Genomic DNA, 18,642 nt, shown 5'->3' with positions numbered 1-18,642 from the left:
GAAAGAGATGGTGTAATCATATATTATGCAAATATAAAAACAAAAATAAAAACAAAATAAAATAAATAAGAAGTGTTGTCCATGCAAGTATGGAAAATAGGTGATGATGTTATGTAAATACAAAGATAAAAATAACATAAAATAAATAATTATTAACAAATAAAATGAAAATGAAAATAAAATAAATATTTATAACTAATGTTGATTCTTTATTTTTATTTTTTGTGTAAGCTTGGTAGATCCCTTTTTCTATTAATATTTCATAAAAATAAGTTTGATTTCAACAAAATTGCAGGTGGCCTTAACCTGTCCGCAGGAAACCAGGTTTGTTGGCCACCTGTCTGCATCGAATGCTATCCAAATTTAAAAAGAGTTTTTATAATCATCCATGCTAGGTTGGAAACTTTATCATCTATATAATTTTTGCTAAAAAAGTAAATTCTTACCATCATCAAGACAAAAACAAACTAGTTGGGCTGCTTTGGTCATCTGAAGAATCAATTGGGGCTGGGGCTTTTGTGCTTAATCCTGGAACTTCACTTCGCATCATGTTTTGGAGACTCTGTTCGATCCTATTCAAATAGAGGTTGTTGTGGTACAAAGACATTTGTAAATATTGTATCTCCCTCTATAGGTCCTTCAGACTTGGATCTTCTGGTCTATCCTCCTCCGGGTCTTCTCTTTCTTTATAGGTTGTCATAGTACGGGCTAGGATGTTTTTCATGATCCAATAATGCTGGATAGTCTGGCGAAACAAATTTTGGTGACCTCTGATATTATCTAGATCTTTGACGATTGTCTCCCATTCCTCTGCTTGGATCTCTTCATTTTCGATGTTTTTGTTTAGTTCTCTTTCCCATTAAGAGATAACGACTTTCACCTCTGTCAGGGTTCCTTTGTAGTATGCGTTGATAAGGTTCTAGATACTCTCCTTCCCTGTTTTCTTGCCTCTTTTTCTCGATCCTTTGCTTGTAGTCAGTTCCAGGCCTTTCATCTTTTTTCCTATCTTTCCCGGTATTCTCTTTCCCTTCATTCCCTGTTGGTTGCCTTCCTTCGCCATCTAATTCTTATTTCTTCCTTTTGATTTCCTATCCAAGTACCTTGTGTGGGTTGGGGATAGGTGCTCTCTAGCGTGGTTCAAGTACTTTGTCGTCAGAGTCCTCTACACCCTGGTTTTTAAGCTACCTATAATAGAAACTAAAAATAAAGAATTATGAATTGTCATCAAATTTACCATAGTGAACTCAAAATTTTTCGTGCTCTGTAAGTTGGCCTTGAAATTGAAATCATTCCTTAAGTTCTTGTTTTGATACTCGGTCTGAGAATTGGGCTCGATCCTTTCAGGATTCTCCACATACTTCCCCCAATCCGGATGAACCTTCTTAGGAGCAAGCGCTTTCATCTGCTCTATGCCCTGAAGACTGTTTTGACCCCCATCTACACCCAAGTTCCCCACTCTCCCCTCAAGGTTTCGAAGGATAGTAACAATGCAATCTTCCAGGGTGCTTCCCATGAGAAATTGGATAGTCCCTCTGTCCAGCTCCTGCAAGACTACCCTGCACCTCCAACATACTATTATCCCAACCCTGCCACCCGGTTTCCCAGGTTTCTTTCTTCCCTGGGTTTCGCCACCCCAGAGGGCAAGACAATGCTTCTCACTTTCCCATTAGTCTACAATTATATCCCCGATCCAAGACAATCCTACCCTTCGCCATTGGGTCCCCTCCAAGGAGCTGAGCAAAAGCTCAATTTTGGCATTCTCCCTTCCCCAGTTCTGGGCCTAGTTACGACACCTTCTTCTGCCTACCTTTTCCAAGTCATGAAGCAATTTTAGATTGAGGAAATGCAGCCCTGTTGATGGGCTGAGGGAGGTGCCAAGGTCAGATAATACTTCTAGCCTTCTACAATTATTCATGAAACCTTCCTTCTCAATCCACATACCCATCCTTAACTACTTAAAGAAATTTTTCCTACAAACGCAGTTGAAACCGCTTAGGATGACCCTGCTGGCATCAATTCGACTCAGCCTTCTTCTTTTGCCCCAGAACCTATCTACCCTGAGGCTAAAATCAGAAGTCCAAACCCCCCCTCCCTAGATGGTGAACCAGTCAATCCCACCCCAGGTTGATAGGCCAATTACCCAAGAATACCGGGAGGCCTCAACTTTTAAATCGACGGGGAACACCATTAAAATTAACTAGTGTTCTTCTTCCAGATTCATTACAGTGCCTCTTTCTAACTAAAGTCTTCGCAGGAGCCAATTCATATTTTCGAACCATTGCAAGTGAAAGCAGGGAGCACATACTAGGTTTTGCAATCGAAAGCCAAATGTTGCTTGACACCCCCCAACGCTTGGCTCTTACCACCTTCAATTGCACATCCTGCCTTTTTTTTTGTGCATGCAAATGCTTCTCATCCTTGCCTTCTTTCCATTTTGTTTTCTCGTCCACCTGCCTAGCATCCCTTCCAAGAAATCTGCCACGTGATCAGCTCCGTTGTCTGCCACCCTTCCTCTCATGTGAGGGTCTCGGGATGGGGTTCCACTAACCTTCCCATAAATGCCGATCATTAATCCTTGCCTACCACCAGCTGCTCTTGATGCGAGTTACCTGCTTCTCCCTCGCCACTTTCCGACTTCCGTGCTTGTTATAGACATATTTGGGCACTGCAACCCCAAACTCATATTTCCATAAACTAAGGGTTCCTTAAGTCCCTAAAAGTGTTGTTTCACACCCTAAGGGAACATGGTTAATTGATTACATCATTTCCCAGAAGTTCCACCTGAAAAACTACTTAGAACTGGCCAAAGTTGGACCATACAGACTGCTCCATGGGCAAGGTGCAATGCATACTGATTGCCTAACTGGCCAGGTGCGATGCATACTCAAATGGCCTTCTGTGGGGTGCGATGAGTGAGAATAGACAAATGGCAGAGACAGTTTGCAAGGTGGATGATCATGGAATCTTCTAGAAACTTCTCTTGTGACACTTGCCTCTCTAAATTCGCCTAGGGATGAGTAAGAGATTATTGAAATCTCCAAGTGGAACCAAGAACTATCAGTGTAATGACACTAATAAAAAACCCAGAGCTAACTCACGCCCTTGCAAGACATCTATAAATGGATCCCTCATCTGTTAGATCTAGAGGCTGGAATTTTTTATTTTGTAAGAAGTGTTGTTGGTTTGTTGGTGAGAAGAGACATTGCATTGTTGGGTGATTTGCTTGTTCATGAGGTGAAGAAGGCTTCTACAACTGGGAGGATGATGTTGGATCAAACAGCTGGGTTGTAATCCTCTCTTACATTACTATTAATAAAGTTCTTTGAGTTTTACTCCATATAATCTTGTATTTGTGAATCTTATTGTTTACGAATGCAATTGTATGGTCAATGTGTTTCTGATTCCGCATTGTTTATGATGTTTTAGATAGAGATTCTTTGATAGTTTGTTGTTACTTTGACTCTACAGGTACTCTTTGAAGCAGGACAAGTAGGAGAAGAGTGGCAAATTCTATCAAGGAGAAATCAAGCTAGGATCAAAGCACAAGATCTAGGTTGGTCCTCTTTTCTTCTCTTCCATCTATCACACTTAAAGGAACTCTTGAAAAGCTTTCATTGTTTGTTTCTAAGATAGCTACCCGCCTTAGTGGGACTAGCAGTTCGAATCGACACTAGTTTTCCTTGAAACAGTGCCAATCATCCTTGCCTTCGTCCCTCTGCCTACCATGCCATTTGGTCAACTGCCCTTGCCTTTGCTCACTTTGACAACTATCCCTGCCATGTGTTGTTTGTCACTCCACTTCCGTTTGTCGGCTCTCGTGGCTCCTATCCAGCCTCTCCTCCCTCTGCCTGTCGTGCCATCTGGGCAGCTTCTCCGTCCTTGGGCCGCCATGACCTTTGACCATCCTCTCTCCCCTTTAACTTGCAAGGTCGATCGTACCCCGATTGGGGGAATACTGATTCTTTATTAATCTTTACAATATAATTAAAAATGAAAAATAAAATTGGAATTATAAAATTATTTTAAATTTATATTAAACTAATGCTTATAAATATTGCTATTGTATTTCAAGTAAAATTAGAGTTATAGAGCCAATTTTGGGGTTTAGTTTTTGATAAAACTTTTGGAGTAAAGACTATTTTCCGATTTAACTTCGCATTATGAATGATGAGTAAAATATATATATGAAATAACCTCAATAAAATTGGTTATATAATTTTAAGCAAAAATATGTTTTTTTTTTATATAAAATATATTTTTCCAAGCATAAATAGATTAATATAAGTTAATTATCCAACTTAAGAGAGATAAAATTTATTGATATGCAAACTTTTTTTCATAAATTGAAAAAAAAAATTATCCCAATTTATATTAAACTAATGCTTATAAATATTGCTATTGTATTTTAAGTAAAATTAGAGTTATAGAGCCAATTTTAGGGTTTAGTTTTTGATAAAACTTTTGGAGTAAAGACTATTTTCCTAACTTTGCATTATGAATGATGAGTAAAATATATATATGAAATAACCTCAATAAAATTGGTTATATAATTTTAAGCAAAAATATGTTTTTTTGTTATATAAAATATATTTTTCCAAGCATAAATAGATTAATATAAGTTAATTATCCAACTTAAGAGAGATAAAAAATTTTGATATGCAAACTTTTTTCATAGATTGAAAAAAAAAAATTATCCCTCCTTATAACCTTTAACATGAATCGAGTCTGATCGGGTTCCATATTTGGACATCCACAATTCGAATCACAATAATGAATAATAAAAAATTTATTAATAAATGGAAAAATAGAGTAAAATAGAACGTTGACCTTGGAAGCTATGGCTGGCAGTAAAAAGGTTACGCCGAGATGGAATATGAAAAGCGATGGAATTCAACACTCCACATCCTCACCAACAGTTACAGACAATGGGCGTGCTGAAGAAATTGCAAGGCGGAGCAGTTCAATGGCGCAGCAAGGCTTTGCTTCCGCCGCAGCCCAGGATGGATCTCGGCAACCTTCCAATTTTTTGAGCCCCTTCTTCAAACACCACTCCCATTCCCAGAAAGAAATGCGCTTCTATATGACAATGCAAAGTCCACACCCCCGGATTGTCGGCTATAAATCTTATTGCAGTCCAGCCCAATGGAAAGAGGGGCACTGTGTTTTTCCTGGGCGGATTTCTCAGATTAAACTTCTCTGTATCCTTAAGCGGATCGAACGTCCCGTTTCCCTGAGCAAGAACCCAGAAATCATGGCCGTGAAAATGCCATGGATGAATCTCGCTCGTACCATCCAGCTTCTTGCCGTTCTGCAAAATTACATCCACGGTGCTGTTGAATTCCAATCTGTAAACTGGATTTCCATATCTGGCGTTTGAGTTGGATTCAGTGATTGAGTAATTCTCTGGAGCTGGGAACTGGTCGAAGGCGTTGTTCAATCCGTACTTGACAGCTATGAGATATGGTGTTTGAGGGCGCACAGACGAAATATTGTTAATTGCCCAACGGATGTAACCATTGATTCTGTTCTGTGTGCTCAGAAGCACGATGCGCTTGTGGGGTGTAAGGGGAGGAGGCATCACATGGCCTCTACCTCTGTACTTTTTGGCCTGATTAAGGGTGTAGGCAGTATCGTTCCAGAGCGGTCCTTTTGGAGGTGTGGAGGGAGGTAGCATCGAGGGAGGATTCGGAATATATCTTAAGATGGCGCGCCCCGTTGGTGTCTTGGATGCACCACTACCCCGCACATTCACTGCTATCCAGTAATTCCTGGATGGATTTTGATTTGCTGTTATGAGTACTGAATATGTCTCTCCTGGGTATACATTCAGATCCTCAACAACGAAGGGCTCAACGTAATTGCTGTCCGCCTCAACCACAGTCAAGTTGTGTCCCTGCAGTGTGATGAAGAAGATTATTTCATAATTATTACTTTAGTAGATTTTGGGGATAAATAAAAAGAATATATAAGGTCAAAAAAATAATTAACTTCGTTGTTCAGCTAATATCATCACACTCCACTCTTTTGATTTTCCCAAAATTTAAGTGAATTAAGTTCATCTATTTCAAATTCGCAACCTAAAACTTTGCACAGTACAGCATAAAACAGGAAAATAAAATGGAAGACTAGTGAGGCTATGGAATATATACCTGGATAAGAAATTCAATGAAGTTAAGGAAGCTACATTAGCGATCCGCAGACGATATGTTTGGCCAGGTACTACAGATAGAGTGTGAGGAATAGAACAATCGGGATTTGTGGAGTTGCAGATACTGCCTGTTCCTGCTGAATTGTTTGTAGATTTCACCAGTGAGCAATTGTAGGATCCACACCCCTCAATAAGCAACGACTGTCCACAACATCGCAGTATTATTATTTGTAATTATTTTTATTATTTAATTAATAATAATGTTATATTAGTGATTTGATTTTTTATATGAGGTAGTTTACTGTTTTGTATCGAGATACTTTAGATTCAAATTTCTTATACTTATTTTTATGGGAAGGGGATATGTAGGTACTTAGTCTAATTATAAATTTTTTTAGTATTTTTTCCATATATACCATGAATATAAAGATATGCGATACATTTCAAATTACTAAAATTAAAACTATCTTAGTTTTATTTATTAAGTTTTTTATCAAACTCTGATACTTGATATTTGGTAGATCCAGAATTAAGATGGATCTAGACTGGTTTAATTGGTTTAATTTCTTTTTTTAAATAGACTGTATTCTACTTTAATATCATAAGTTCTCAATACCATAAGTCATCCTTACTTTATAGGTCATCGTTACTCTATAAATAATAAAATTATAGATAGATGAGTCCTCCTGGACCTTTTAAAAAGATGTATGATAAATGCTCTCATATTAGTACAAACAGAAGTAAAATGAAGTGAGACCATTTTAGAAAACTCCAATTTGTTTGGTTTGTCTTTAAATCCTATGTTCATAGATTTGATAAAATTTTACTTCATCTGTTATGTATTAAACAAGAGATTTGGAGAACGGGCTTGTCACCTGAGGATCATTAACCCAAACGAAACTGTTGTTAGGCAAAGATAAGCCTGTGGATTGTTCAGTATGGCTTTTATGCCACCAATCATTCAATAGGAGGCTCAGATCTCCGTGGTAAGAGAAGGGTTCCCTCACACCTTCAGCAACGGCTACTTGAATAGATCCATGCAAGCCAGATGACCTTTGCATTCCGTAATGAGCGTGGTAGAAATACGTTCCAGGCTGCACGATAGAATAATAACAGACATAATCATGAATATCATTATATAATCTAATTTGAACATGAGCCATGTTAAACCATGGATGAAAATAAAAACATAAGTAGTTTTTTTATATAGGATATTAAATGAGCTGGGTTGTATATATTTACAGCTTGATTTTGGTCGTAAAATTGCATCATAAGTATATACAATGGCTATTTTTTAATGCTCTATAACAAGCTGAATATTTGTTACTTTAAAGAATGGATTTCTGTTTTATTTTGGAATAGGCTTAAAATTATTAATTTATTTTTCAGTTCTGTTAGAGTTTGAAATATTCTTGAAATCTTCAATGCAATGAGTTAAATTCAAAAAAGTGATATTTCTATGAGATTTTAGAATATTTTTGAAATCATTAATTTGTCTTTCCATTTCAGTTAGACTTTGAAATATTCTTGTATTGTAATATTGTTGAAATCGTTAATTTATCTTTCCATTTCAGTCAGACTTTGAAATATTCTTTGAAATCTACAATACAGTAAATTAAATTCAACTATTTTTTATATAACCAGACATCTTTAATTCTATTGCAAATTTTAAGAATAATTCTACTGACTATTATATGATAAGCCATCCTTACTTCCATAATTCGATTATTTTAAAAATATTCTACAATCTAACAGGAAAAAACAAAGCTGAGACAATCGGCTTTCACATATTTATTTTTGAATATGTAATCATGAAACTTTAAAAAACATTAATGCTTATTCTATCCAGTGTAATCCTTAATTCCATTGCATATTTTAAAAATATTCTACAATCTAACAGAAGAAACAAACTGAAACAATTGACTTTCTCATATTTATTTTTGAATCTGTAATCATGAAACTTTAAAAATCTTTAATGCTTATTCTATCCAGTGTAACTGTGACATGATATGGCATCTTTATATCTGTTAAAGATTTCCAGAATATTCTAAATTCTAACCGAGAAGAGGCCATTGAAGTAATTGACTTTATCTGACACTAAAAATATTCCTAAACTCTACAATAAAGATAATTATGAAGGCTTTCAATGCTTACTCTATCCACTGTAAATTTGTAAACGAAGGTCTCTCCGGGCATGATAGGACACTGGGTAATATCTGCTGCTCCATCACTCCATGGTGTTCCATACTGCAAACCAATTGATTACTTAATGATTGGATTCTGATCACATATCAAGCTTTAAAAAAACACACATTTTTGCGGTCTTAACAGTTAGTAAAAACATTCTTGAATTCCGGAGAAGTTATGAATCCTCAGAATGTACGTACCTGGCGGATACCATGCCAGTGAATGGAAACACCCTCAGTTTCGAGCTGATTAGTGACATCAACGTAGATGGTGTCCCCAACCTGGGCTTTGATAGTTGGGCCTGGAAATTGGCCATTGACAGCAATCACCAATTTCTCGTAACAATCAGGAGATTTATATTCATATTTCACAGTCCATCGGTAATGACGAATCTTTGCCTCTGCAAACCATGGTGCCGCCACTACCATCAAACCTACTGAAAGATATAACAGGAACCAACAAGGCATTGCAAATCGTTGGCAATTCGTTTTGTACAAATCCAAATTTTCTTTACAAAAAGCTAGAAATCTCTCAAACATAAAGATACACAGACACACATATATAGGGTTGGACGACTTGAATAGTTTGGCAGTTTGACATTCAAAAAAGTCCATGCATTTGCAAGTCTATCGCCGAGAGGGGAGGAAAGCATGCGTGACCATGTGATGTACGTTATCTTTAAAAAAACAAATACCACGCTGTGCGTGACGAGCTAAGAAATCTCGTGGAAATATCAGTGGTAAGTTCGCAAGTTTAGAGATTCATATTATTCTTTAAAAAAAAATGATGACTGGAATAGTTTGGCGCTTTGCCATTGAAAAGTCCTGCCTTTTGCACGTCCATCGCCGAGCGGGGGGGAGGGGAAGCATCTGTGTACATGTGATAGATGTTATTGTTTTTGAAATGAAAGACCAAGACTGCGCTGCCGAAGCTGAGAAATATCGCATAAGGTCATTAGATTGACATTTTCAAGTGTTTTGATAATCCGAAGTTCATATATTTCCATATTATATGTTACATACATTTCCATATTATATGTTATATAAAAGAAAGGTTTGGACGATTGAATAATTCGGTGCTTTGACATTAGAAACTCCTCACATATTCTATCGCCGAGAGAGGATGAGGGTGAGTGTGATGTATGATATGCTTTAAAATAATATCAAGATTGGTATGAAGAAATATCTCAGCAAATCATTCTATCCTCTATCCTGAATAATGCCAAGATAGGTATTTAGTATGGGATATATCAATAAATGAATAAACATAATATTTTATTAATAAAAAATAAAAGCAAACAAATTTGATATAAAATAAAATTATATATATATATAAAAGTATTAGGAGAGGTGTATTTGTTTAATATAAAAAATGAATATATTTTTGAATGGGGTGTTTATGTTACAAAAAGGGGAGAGAAGGGGTGCAGGTTGTCAATGCCCTAATTGCTTAAGCTATGGGGATGTGATCGCTATGGGGGATGTGAGATCACATCCCCATAAATAGTTTTTGTGGTTGTTTTATTCTCAAGGTCTCGCTTCAGACGAGCTGGCTAAAAGAGATTTGATCCCATGCTCAAGCACTACCACTACATTGAATACTTGTCATCTTGTTAGACCTAGCACGTCTCTGCTCTGGTGGTGACCACTCTCATTTTAATGTGACTCATGGGTCTCTCCTTGGAAATGCTAATCTTATTTGGTGTGGTTGGGTATTAGACACCCCTATCTGTAACAATCCTCACAATTTTGTGAGCCTTGCCCAAGCCTTGCCTTTCCACTCTTAGTATTATTTCGTTTCTTTCGAATTAGTAGATCCCACCATCTAGACATTCAACACCGCTTTCTAATTGGCACCATTGAATATCAATACAACTTTGTTGTTTCCCTCTCACCATAAAATTGACGCACACATACCTATTCCCTTTGCATGGTGGTGTCAGCAGCACTGTACCTCTTTAGTGGGAATTACTTTGCTTGGTCTTTGTTTATATTTTTGAATCTCTTATTAGTACTCCTCTAGCTAGTATTCTTCGGAGTTGCTCTCCAAAAATTTCTTGATGTTCTCTCATGGTTGTGTTATATTTCTCTCGTCTATTTCTCATATATTCTTGCTTTCTTTTGCTAGATTCCTCAAGGGGCTCTACAATTTCCTCTACACTCTCTCCCAAGCTAGTTTTTCTTTCTTGTGGCAGGTTAACTGTCTTCTCCTTTTCTAACTCCCAACACCATTTGACATCTCGTTACACGGCCCCTTCCACACCTCATGTGGCACATCTCCCTAGGCCTGCCACTTGTCCCTTCACCTCCCTAATAATTTTCTCTTGTATCCTTGTCAAACCTCTCACCATGCCTTGACACTGTGCACATGTCCCTCGAGAGGAAGCCTACTACTAGGAGTGAGAGCTTAGGGGACATACACACATCCTCACCTTCAGTTGCATCCAAGTGGAGTTAACTGATATGGAATGCGAAGGAGCCTCCTAACGGCAACAAATTTCAGACAAAAAGGTTCTTACTTTATCGTTTACTAGGTGGTAGATGTTGGACACACATGCAGTTGTTTCAACTAGTACATGTACACCATTGACTTATATTGGCATTTGAAGTTTCTCCTTGGAAAAATTATCATGGACCGGTTCGAGCATTCGACAGACATCCTACACTCTATAAAGAAATTGCATCATCACGAGGGACCTAGACGAATGCTTGGATCTCATTGAGCAACATCTTGGTATTCCTCCCCTCACTGGGAGCATCACCGACAACAATGAAGACCGCATTGAGGTTACCATCGTTGACTTTGATCCCTATAATTAATCTTATGCTATGCTCCGGTTTATTTTGCACTCTGATTTTACAGTTCATCCTAATAACCAACTCAATCGGCTTTTCAGTAAATGTATCATATTTTGTATCTTTTGAACATTATGATCCCCTAAACTTTCTTGTGAAGAGTGCACTCTTAGCTATAGTTTAGTATCTTAAATGAAAAATTGATTTAAAATATGTAATATATTCATGTATACTCTACTTTAAAAAATAATAAAATATTTATCAAGAATAATAATATATAACAAAATTTTGATATTTAAATATAAAATGAATTTAAATCAACTAAATTAATATTTTTAAAATTTTCAAAAATAATAAAATTATAACTTTAATATTTTATTTATCTTATTTTAATATTATACGAAAAATTAAAGTGAAATTTTATGAGTTAAGAAAATAAAAACTATTACATATTGATAGAAGTAAATAAAAAATATATTTTTAAAATTTAAAAAGGTTTTGTACAATTTAATATTTTAAATTCATATACAAAATTCATATCATTTAAATCCTCACTATTGTGAGAAAAATTAATGTAAAGTTCTGCCTTTTCGTACCGGAAAAACCATTAAATGTGTCCCCTTGCTAAATCCATGGAGACTCGAGCATCATCCTTGCACTTCCCAAAATAGGAGAGTTACAATCATGGGCTGTAGCTGTGAAAAAACTTATGTTCATGTTATTTTAATGTAAGTGAAAGTAGTTATAAAAAAATAAGCCATAAGATTTGAAGGCTTACCTGTTGGTAATTTATGTTAATTTAAATGCATGCTCCAATTAAAATAGGGCTAGACATTTGGTCAAACATGTAGTCATTATTAAAAGAGAAAGAATGGGGTCGAACTTTTGATCAAACATGTAAGTCATTATTAAAAATTAGAGATAAAATTTGAAGGGTTGTCTTTTGAGTAAACATGTAATTATTATTAAAAATTAATGATAAAACTGTAAGGCCCCTCTCGAAATTTATGTTAATTTAAACTCATGTTGTTATAAAAAAACGAGGTTAATTTTTGGTCAAATATATAGTCATTATAAATAAATAGTTGATAAAATTGGAAGGTATTAAAAAAAACAAGGTTAATTTTTGGCCAAATATATAGTCATTATAAATAATTAGTTGATAAAATTTGAAGGTATTATTTTGGTTATGTTATATTATGTTATGGGTATTTAATGAAAAATAAGGTTTCTTATTGGAGTAGAAATTTTATCTTAATATATATATTTTTAAATTTTAGTATATTAAGTTATTTTGAGTAAATGAGTATAGTGAATTAACATAATTTAAATATAATGATTGAGAATTTGAATTTTTGATCCTAAGTTTTCACAAAAACTTATATTATTTTAATTATTAATTAAACTGTTTCTAAAACTTTATTTTATATTTTTAAAATTTTTTTAATATTATATTGGTTCATAACATCCTCATACTTTAATTAAACTGTTTCTAAAACTTTATTTTATATTTTTAAATTTTTTTTAATATTATATTGGTTCATAACATCCTCATACTTTAAGAGCCCTATTATTTTAATTACTAATTAAACTGTTTTTAAAACTTTATTTTAAATTTTCTTATATTATATTGGTTCATAACGTGCTTTAAGTGAAAGGCTTTCGATACAATTCCTAGAAACAATTTTTGAAACAGATTAGAAGAGCTAAAGGTTCCTTTTGAGTTGAGAATTGCCGCTATAAGGTTATATGAGAATGTAATGGCTAAGTTAAAGAGCAATGAGGGGTGGTCGAAAGATATTAAGTGTAATATCGGAGTTAAACAAGGTTTCCCCCTCTCCCCTAACCTATTTGGCATTTACATCGAAAAGCTAGAAGGTTGTTTAGAGGAAGCAGGATGTGCTGGCACGATCTTAGTTGGGATAGTCATCGTCCTTCTTCTCTATGCTGACAATATTGTTCTTCTCGCAAGGTGCCCATCTGATCCTGATAAGCAACTTATACTTCTAAAGGATTTCTGCTCTGCCATGGGTATGATTGTTAACACTGACAAAACAAAAATTATGATTATCAAATCCAAGAAGGACACTTACGCCAATTTTATTTATGACAATAGTAACTTGGAGGAAGCGTCTTCCTACAAGTACCTAGGAATTGATATTCATCACAAGCTCAACTGGAACTATAGTATTGAGAAAAGGATTAATGGGGGATGGAAAGCTTATTTTGGTCTTGAAAATAATTGTAAAATGGAAAACCTCATAATGTAGGATAGAAAGAAGTTTCTTTTTGAAACTTTAGTCACTCTAGTTATCTTATATGGATGTGAGGTTTGGGGTTGTAGCATCTCTAGAGAATCCTGGAGAAAGATTGAGCGAATCTAGAAGCGTTTTATAACATATAATCTCAAAATTAAGAGCAACACACCCTATCCTATTCTCCTTATAGAAGTGGGTATTTCCCCTATCAAGAGCCTAGCTATGACTAGGCTTCTATTGTATAAGCACAAACTCAATAACATACAAGACCATAGACCTCCTAAGTTAGCTTTAAATTCCAACCAAAACCACCTTAGGCTCAAACGAGGTTGGTATAAAGACATCAAGGCCTGGTTAAACCATTGGGAGATTGGCGAGAATGTTGCATTACAAAACATTAATAACATTAAAAATATTGTTACTTCTAAGTTCAAAGAAAAAATGTGGTGTGAGAAGGAGCTAAAAGAAAATTAAGATATTATAAGGAGGTCATCAACCCTACCCTAGAAGATCAAAAGTATCTAAACCATTGAGAGGTTGATTGCAAAACATTAATAACATTAAAAATATTGTTACTTCTACGTTAAAAGAAAAATTGTGGTGTGAGAAAGATTTAGCAGCTAAAAGAAAATTAAGATATTATAAAGAGGTCATCAACCCCACCCTAGAAGATCAAAAGTATCTCTCTGTTTTAACTAGCTCAAAGAAGAAAATTAATATAGCCAGGATTAGAATGAACTCTCATGAGCTCCATAGTGAAATGGTAGTTGGGTAGTTCCTAAAACACCATGGATGGAAAGGTCCTGCCATCTCTGTGAGAATACGAACATCGAGGATGAAAATCACTTCCTCTTAGGGTGCCCCACGTACAACCACATTAGATCTCAATTTCAAAATATTTGTTGCAATACTGACCTTCCTGGCCTTTTACGTTATCAAAATTACAGTGAGCTAGGGAGGCTTCTCTCTAAGCTTTTTGAGCATAGGAAGAAAATCTCAAATCAAACGAAATAATTCATTTCTTTAGATCCGATAGACCAAAATTTGGTCTCAGTGGACGTTAACCACCATCATCATCATAAAGAAATCAAATTAAAGTAAATTTTAATTTAATGAATTAATTACGTCATATTTTTATGGTTTAATTTTATATAATATATTAATTTGTATATTAAATAATTATTAAATTATAAATAAAAACTGCAATATTTTAATTAAATGAATTTCTAAGTTTTTAATGTTTAAAATATATTTTGAACATAATTCTAATGTAGGATTATGATAAATCTATAAAAAAAAAATTGTAAAATTAATAAAAATAACACTCGTAACCAAAAAAAACTAAAATATTATAATTATACTTAATATTTTAAAACAAATATTAATATTATTTTTTAATAATGTGACAGTAAAATTTCATGCAACTCGCTACTATAATTGTTTACATTCAATCTGTTAACCAATCTGTTAACTTATGTCACAGCAGATTACGTCATGCAGTTCGAAGTCTTTTCCATTGATTTAAAATAATTTTTCTTTCATTATTGAAATAATGGATTATTGCCATTCTACGCAAGTAAATCAAAGACACCTTATCCCATGAGTTGGATATTACGCTAGCACAAGTTGGAGATTAAACTAGCATAAACCTTTATATATTGTTCGCAACCATTATAGCAGTTAACATGATTATGTTGACTTTAAGTTGGCATGATTTTAGACGCTCCGATATATAAAAGTTTGTACAAATCGAAATAAATGATAATTTTAAATACTTACGTTAAAATATTATATTGATATTACAGAAATTAAAATGAAATATTAAAATAGAGAATTTGGTTAAAATATAGGTTAAAACTGGTAACTAAATAAATATATTATTATTATTATCATTATCATCATCATTCCTGGATTTTTTATTTTTTAAAAGTAATAGTAAGATTTATATGTGGTTTTGGAAAATTATTATTTAAATGTTTTTTTACTTATTTTTTTATATTATTACGAAAAATATTATTAAGCAAATATTATTAAAAATTAGTATATTTTTATTATAAGTAACTAAAATTGATTTACGAATATAGGTAACTCAAGTTCAAAATTATCAAAAAAAAAAAAAAAAAAAAAAAAAAAAAAAAAAAAAAAATATTATTAAGAAATCAAGCGAATTAGGAATATAGCTAGGGATTTGTGGGTATAATCAATACTACAATTGCTTCAATTGTATGATGTCATAGTGAGAAATTTTGAATCTTGATTATTTGACTTGATTTTGTAAAATATATTTCAACAACTTTTTTCCTAGGCACAATCTTTAAGACCATAATATGAAGGAATTAGGATAATAACAATAAATATGAGCAATCAAGATGATTGATTCACAACCATTTTTTTAAAAACAAAGGTATACAATATCTTGTGGAGAGGAATCTATGCTTTGTACTACTATTCTATTCACAGAAATTCTAAATCTATTGGAGAAAATGGATATCAACAATAATTTTTTATTGTAAAATTTTAAAATAAAATAATTATTAACCATTAGTGAAATAGAGAATATTTTTCTTATTTACAAATCAAAATGTTTTTTTATTTAGATAATTTTAGTTATAAATGTTTATTAACTATTTTAATATTTTATTAAATTAATTTTACAAAAAGTTAGAAATAAATTAAAAAATTATAAATAATATTTATTATATATTTTTATTGCCAAATTGATTATTAATAAAATATAAATTAAGAATATAATATTATTAGAAAAAACAATAACCATTGGATATAGAATTTTAGAAAAATAATAAACAGTAATTTTCAAAATATAATTGATTGTTTTTTTCATTTGATTTTTTTTTGTTAAATTGTTTCCTCTTTTAGTATAATTGTAAAAAAACTACAATAATTAATTTTTTTTTTTTACATTAGATATTTTATGCAGTTTTAAACAATACTTTTCAAAATATAATTGATTGTTTTTTTCATTTGATTTTTTTTTAGGACAAATTGTTTCCACTTTTACTATAATTGTAAAATAATTACAAATTTTTATTTAGTTTATATTAGATATTTTATGTAGCTTATAATTTTTTTTATTAGATATTTTAAGTAGCTTATCAATTGGTACGTTCAAGTTAAAATTTATTTACTTCTACCAAAACCAAATGATATATTCACTGATGTGTTCCATGTTTGTTTCAATTTTTTCTTTTCTAATTGGAAAATTAGATCACATTTTTAGCAAAAAAATAAAAAATAAAATCATATGCATAGAACTTTTACACATAAAAAATATATATCACTAATATTTACTGGGTCAAAAATTACAAAGTACAATTACATTAACACTTGTCATAAGAAAATCATGGTAAGGCATGAGGTCAAGGCGTGTTGGTGGCAATGGAGGTTGTCAACGCACTAATTGCCTAGGCAATTGGGGATGTGAGACCACATCCCCATAAATATTATTTTTGGTTGTTCTATTCTCGAGATCTCACCTTGGGCGAGTTGTCTAAAGGAGATTAGATCCCATGCGCAAGCACTACCACTACATTGAATACATGTCATCTTGCTAGACCTATCACGTCTTTGCTCGTGTGGTGACTGTTCTCATTTCAATGTGACTCATGGGTTTCTTATTGGAAATGCTAATATCATTTGGTGTGGTTGGGTATTAGACATCCCTATCTTTCACATTAGTTACAATTCTGATCAATATAAACTGGGGTTACAGGACGACCCACTTCTGTGAGCCTTGGCCAGGGCTTGTATTTCCACTCTTAGCATTGTTTGGTTTCTTTAGAATTAGTATACCCCCCATCCAGAGATTCAACAACGCTTTCTAATTGGCACCATCGAATATCAATACAACTTTGTTGTTTCCCTTTCACGACAAAATTGGCGCACATATTTAGTGGCTTCTGATACCTATTCCCTTTGCAAGGTGGCTAACAGTCTCTGTTGGCGCTGGACCTCTTTAGTGGGAGTTACTTTGCTTGGCCTTTGCCTATATTTTTGAACATCTTATTAGTACTCCTCTAGCTAGTATTCTTGGGAGCTTCTCTCCAAACATTTCTTGATATTCTCTCGTGGTTGTGTTCTATTTCTCATATATTCCTTCTTTCTCTAACTAGATTTCTCAAGGGGCTCTGCAATTTCCTCTACACTCTCTGCCAAGCCAATTTTTCTTTCTTGTGGCAAGTTAATTGTCTTCTCCTTTTCTAGCTCCCAGTGCCATTTGACATCTTTTTACATGGCCCCTTCTCCACCTCATGTGGCACATCTCCCTAGGCATGCCACTTGTCCCCTCACCTCCCTGATAATTTTCTCTTGTATCCTTGTCAAGCCTCTCACCATGCCTCGACACCGTGCACATGTCCCTTGAGGGGAAGCCTACTACCAAGAGTGATATTTTAGGGGACATACACACATCCTCACCCTCATTTGCATCCAAGTGGAGTTAGCTCATATGGAATGCGAAGGAGCCTCCCAACGGTAACAAATTTTAGACAAAGAGGTTCTTACTTTATCGTTGACTAGGTGGTAGATGTTGGACACACATGTAGTTGTTTCAACTAGTACATGTACACCATTGACTTATATTGGCATTTGAAGTTTCTCCTTGGAAAAATTATGATGGACCGGTTCGAGCATTCGACAGACATCCTACACTCTATAGAGTAATTGCATCGTCACGAGGGACCTATACCAATGCTTGGATCACATTGAGCAACATCTTGGTGTTCCTCCCCTGACTCGGAGCATCTCGGGCAACAATGAAGACCGCATTCAATTTTCCACTACTGAATTTGATCCCTATACTTAATCTTATACTATGATCCGACTTATTTTGCACTCTGGTTCATCCTAATAGCCAACTCGGCTCACTTTTTAGTAAATATATCTTCTTTTTTTTCTTTTGAATGTTATGATCTCCTAAACTTCTTTGTGAAGAGTGCACTCTGGACTAAAATCTAATATCTTTAATAAAAAAAAATTAAAATATATAATATATTCATATATACTTTAATTTAGAAACAATACAATATTTACCCAAAATAGTAATATATAACAAAAATAAATTGATATTTAAATATAAAATAAATTGAAATTAATTAAATTAATATTTTTAAAATTTCCAAGAAGAATAAAATTATAAATTTAATATTTAATTTATCTTATTTTAATATAATACGAAAAAATAAAGTGAAATTTTATGTGTTAAGAAAAGAATTTACTATAAATTTAATATTTAATT

At 33.6% G+C, this 18,642-nt stretch overlaps 1 protein-coding gene across 1 annotated transcript in view; it reads right to left on the bottom strand.

Moving 5' to 3' along the window:
- Nucleotides 1-4,837: 4,837 nt before the first annotated feature.
- Nucleotides 4,838-18,642, bottom strand: part of LOC149163816 (L-ascorbate oxidase-like) — a 77,683-nt gene continuing 63,878 nt past the window's right edge. The window contains exons 4-8 of the mRNA XM_089429268.1: nucleotides 8,536-8,768; nucleotides 8,303-8,395; nucleotides 7,024-7,242; nucleotides 6,156-6,349; nucleotides 4,838-5,900 (exon numbers count right to left, since the gene is read on the bottom strand). Of these exons, the coding sequence (XP_089285394.1) occupies nucleotides 4,961-5,900; nucleotides 6,156-6,349; nucleotides 7,024-7,242; nucleotides 8,303-8,395; nucleotides 8,536-8,768 (1,679 nt within the window). The 3' untranslated portion in view covers nucleotides 4,838-4,960. The remainder of the gene's footprint in view (nucleotides 5,901-6,155; nucleotides 6,350-7,023; nucleotides 7,243-8,302; nucleotides 8,396-8,535; nucleotides 8,769-18,642) is intronic.

The sequence above is a fragment of the Pinus tabuliformis genome, chromosome 5_1 (assembly GCF_031772625.1).
Source record: "Pinus tabuliformis cultivar Carrire ecotype Pingquan chromosome 5_1, CPIR1, whole genome shotgun sequence".
NCBI lineage: Eukaryota > Viridiplantae > Streptophyta > Pinopsida > Pinales > Pinaceae > Pinus > Pinus tabuliformis.
This window is presented reverse-complemented; position numbering and strand designations above follow the sequence as displayed.